The sequence below is a fragment of the Sinocyclocheilus anshuiensis genome, unplaced genomic scaffold (assembly GCF_001515605.1).
Source record: "Sinocyclocheilus anshuiensis isolate Anshui unplaced genomic scaffold, SAMN03320099.WGS_v1.1 scaffold3933, whole genome shotgun sequence".
Lineage (NCBI taxonomy): Eukaryota > Metazoa > Chordata > Actinopteri > Cypriniformes > Cyprinidae > Sinocyclocheilus > Sinocyclocheilus anshuiensis.
In genome coordinates this window covers 26,910-31,374 of record NW_015547857.1, presented here as the reverse complement: position 1 = coordinate 31,374, position 4,465 = coordinate 26,910, and the positions used below count along the sequence as shown (strand labels likewise).

Genomic DNA, 4,465 nt, shown 5'->3' with positions numbered 1-4,465 from the left:
AGGCACCGGAACCATTTTAAAAGTATCGATTTGGCACCGGTATTGAAAAAAACCCAAACGATACCTAACCCTAGCTGGGAGGTACAGTATAGTGAGTTTGTACGATATATTGATATATATATATTTTTTTACAAACTGGACCAAGGGCAGGAAGATAATGAAGGACCCCAGCCATCGACAACTCTCTGTTGTGGTCAGGGAAACGTTTCTGCTTACATTTGATTTGAAAGAGAATGTTGTTACAAGAAGGAGGGGAAGTTATTTTGGATAAAAGGCATTAAAAAAACATGTCACAGATAAATCTTTTATTAAATAAACCACTGCAATATACTATTAAAAAAAATAAAAAGTAAATTTTGATTTCATGGTGACTTTAACATGTAGCCCATTGCTAGCATGTTTTAAAATGTTGCTACTATGATTCACACATTTACACAATGTACTATTGATACATAATATGTTGCATGTTGTTAAAATAATAAAAATAATAAATTGTTTTAAGTAAAATGTATTATGTAATTATTATTATTATTGTATTAGATAATAATAGATGATGCTTCGCAAGAAAATAAATAAGCATGTGAGATAACAACAGTGATGTCTTGCCTGCCACAATAAGCTTAAATAGTAGATAAGTATTTTGGCTTCGTCAAGTCAACATAAGTTACTAGAAACATTTTCTCAGGGGATTTATCATAATAAGCAGTTTAAACATCTCAGTCACCCACCTGCTACAAGATCACCAAATCCAATAGTTGTCAAAGTGACAAAAGAAAAATACAAGCCCTCAATATAGGTCCAGCCCTCTTGAGACATGAATACAAATGGAGGAATCACTAAATGCACCAACACACCCCATAACAGAAAGACAGCTGTGCAGGTGAACTGTGTTTTCCGCTTTAACAAGAAGAAAAACACACACACAATTAACAACCTTATAACAGAAAAATAGCAAAATGCAGTTAGAAGTTTCATAGCTGTTATTTTAGTGATATTCAGATTTCAAATATAATGGTTGTTTGTGATTATTCCTCACCAATGTTACCCCTTTCTTAGTAAGATATTGCCCAAGGTGTTTAGCTCTTCCTCCAAAAAACTTTCCAAGTTCACTGATCCATGTGAAACACAGCGGCACTCCAAAAAGACCATAAAAGATACAGAAAACCCTCCCTGAACGTGTTTTAGGTGCAATATTTCCATAACCTGCAGATATAAAAAATGTTTGGTAAAACAATTTCTCTCATTACAGTCTGAACACAACGGGGTGTTTTCCCGTATAGGGATTCGATTAAGCCAGGACTAGGCCTTTGTTAAATAAGGGCATTTAAGTAGTTTTTACAAACATTCCTTACAAAAAAAACATTACTTGTGTGCATTTTAAGACCAAACAATGGCACTGGTGTATTTTAAGATATGTCAGTGCAAGCTTTTGTTCAGTTTAGACAGCTCTAACATTTATTTTAATCTAGCACTAGTCTTAAGCCCTGTTTAGGAAATTGTCCCAACATGTTCTATCTTAAGATATGGCATCCATATATTTCTCTGAGTATTAAACAGAATTTAAGTATCCATAGAGGAAAACAATGCTTAAAAGTCTCCCAATTCTGTGGGAAAAAATATACATGACTGTAGCATAAATATTCACCTAGGGCTACACGATTAATCAAAATGAAATCACAGTTGCGATTAGGCAAAAGCTGTGATTGTCAGTTGTGTCTTTCAGTGAAGCACGGTTCTGTGATCAACAGTAAATCTCCATCCGAAGGCCAGAGGGCGCTCTCACGCTGATACTCCAAATATGTCCCGCAGAAGAAAGGTAATGCATGTCGTTCCAGGAAACAGAAGATTGAACTGTTTTCATTGATTGAACGAGACTAATAAACACAGGACTACGGCAATATATGGTTTATCTGAGTTCTTCTTCTTATCATTTTTATTATAATAAAGTACATTTATAATGCAATGCTAAGTGAGTTTGGAATAAAAACATGTTATTAAATGTGGTGTTTTGTGGGACAATGAAATGCTTCTCATGTTTGTGTAAAGATGTTTCATGCATGTTGCTTTTTTAAATGCATGTTATAAACGAATCAAACTTGCCGGGTAAAGGCTCCATGGCATACAGATGCGGGTTCAGATGGAGCAGCATTTACTACACAGAGCCGTAGTTCATTGACAAGCTACGCAAACTGCTTTCATAATCGCAGAAGGATTTCATCGATTTCAGAATCACATGATTAAATCGGTCTGCATAATATGAAACCGGTTTTGCGTAGCTTGTCAGGGAACTACAACCAGAGATTGTCTTACTATTGGGAGATGAGAGGGTCTGTATTACTTACTATTGGAGAAAGTGTAACGGTCAACTTGGATCATGTGTGCCTTAATAACCAATCACATTACAGCCTTGATGTCATTGCATTTCAGTCAGAGTTGTGCGACACTCAATCGCTGTTTGCGGATACCATAGGAATGAATGAGAAGTGCCGTAAACTGAATCCCACCTGTCGCAAATAGTCAGTGACTTCTCCTATAAAGCATTTTTTTTCAGTGTAAACTCTGAAAAATCCAAAAGTATTGTTTAGTGTAAAACATGTGCGGATACCATAGGAATGAATGAGAAGTGCCGTAAACTGAATCCCACCTGTCGCAAATAGTCAGTGACTTCTCCTATAAAGCATTTTTTTTCCAGTGTAAACTCTGAAAAATCCAAAAGTATTGTTTAGTGTAAAACATTTTGAAGATGAGCTGATAGGCAGTCGATTCATTAAATGATAAGCTGCTTCACTGAAAGATATGCATGTCAATCGCATTCGATTAATCATGCAGTCCTTTATTCACCATTTCCTGATTATTTTTTCAGTTAAGTAAATCAATGTTTCCTTTGATTATTTCTCCAAGTGAAACAGATTTGCTTGATTTTCATGCTGCGTATATAGACTAGATCCATACCTATAGTTGTAATAACTGTAGCTGCAAAGATGACAGCATTGGGCCAATTCCAGTTGTTGAAGGTTTTGTCTCCTGTGATGGTGATGCCTTGTCCTGCAGCATCAGACACCACCTATTTTAAAATTAAAAAAAAAAAAAGAAAAATTGTCAGAAAAGTCACACATTCAATTTAAATATAGAATCAAGAGAGTCTTCTTTAGAAGCATTCTGGATTTGTTGTGTGCCTGAGACCAGAACTTCTATTCTCTCATGCCAGTGATGTTATCAACTGCTCCCTGAGTATGTTTAGCCTGTCATAGTCAGTCATCTCTGGGAAATCTTAATCAGTCATTTCTGGGACATGAGTGGGTCATCATGGTCATTAAAAGGATTTTGGCAATTCCTTTTAATCCTTTTGGCATTTTGGCAATGGATCTGAGCTCAGATCATGCAAAGCTATCCTAGAAATATAGTGAAAAATGCGTATAGGTCCCTAAACACTTGTACAATCACAGATAAAATGATCTGGACATTTGTCATTCTGGACTAATGATCTGGACTATTAAACAGATAAACTCAAATAACTGAAGACTGATTCTTCCTGGTGAACAGTGTTGGGCAGTAAATGCGTTACTGTAATTTGATTACTTTTTTAGTAACGGAGTAATTTAATGCGTTATAATTTTCAAAATAGTAATCAAGAGTATAGTTACAAACCTAGGTCTCTATACTTACTGCTGCGTTACATTGCTGACAGAATGCAGTGTTTTATAATCTAGATTGTAAAAAGGATGTAGCACACGCACTGTCGAGTCAAGTGCCAGTGGATTAGAGACTTGCACTCCCGCGAGCCCCGACGCAACAGAATGCGGTGCGGGACAAGATGGGCGAGTGCTGGTGCGGGCAGGTAGACACTCGTGTGTATGCGGGATGCGGGAGAATAAAATTATTCACGGGACTCCCGCAAAATAGAAATATCTAAACATAAAATATCTAAAACAAATAAATTGTTATTCATCTATTGCACAAAAGCAACAAGAACTAATATAAAATAAAAAAACGATTAACAGGCGCAAGCATAGGCAGAGTTTCTATTTTAGGCTGTAACACGTGTTTGCTGCGTTGAGCAATGTTGATTTCTGGAACGCAATGGCCAGTCAGGAGTGCAGTGCTGAAATGTGCGTGCTCACGAATCCTCTGATTATAACACATGAATTGTAGACATTATGATAGATTCATTATGCATATATTGTGTTATAACAGAGCTTTGTGAGATGTCATATTTTTAGAGATTTTAAAATCAGCGCTATTTGCTGGCATTCTGCCATGCCAAACCATGTACGCAGCAGCTTGCTTTAGTTAAAAATAACAGTGTTTTGTGAACACGAATACAGGTGGTATAGGAAAAGGGTTAAAGCTTAGGCAGTAAAAAGAAGAGAAATAAAAACATGAAGCTATGGTACCATTTGATATTCAGCAGATCTACAGCCTGAAGGAAACATCAGATTCTTAGTTCAAACACACCTTTGTAAAA

The 4,465-nt window shown here is 36.3% G+C and overlaps 1 protein-coding gene across 1 annotated transcript in view; it reads right to left on the bottom strand.

Moving 5' to 3' along the window:
• LOC107704668 (potassium channel subfamily K member 5-like) overlaps positions 1–4,465 on the bottom strand; it is an 11,511-nt gene that overhangs the window by 5,197 nt on the left and 1,849 nt on the right. Inside the window, exons 2-4 of the mRNA XM_016507655.1 lie at positions 2,953–3,064; positions 1,037–1,203; positions 729–897 (exon numbers count right to left, since the gene is read on the bottom strand). Of these exons, the coding sequence (XP_016363141.1) occupies positions 729–897; positions 1,037–1,203; positions 2,953–3,064 (448 nt within the window). The remainder of the gene's footprint in view (positions 1–728; positions 898–1,036; positions 1,204–2,952; positions 3,065–4,465) is intronic.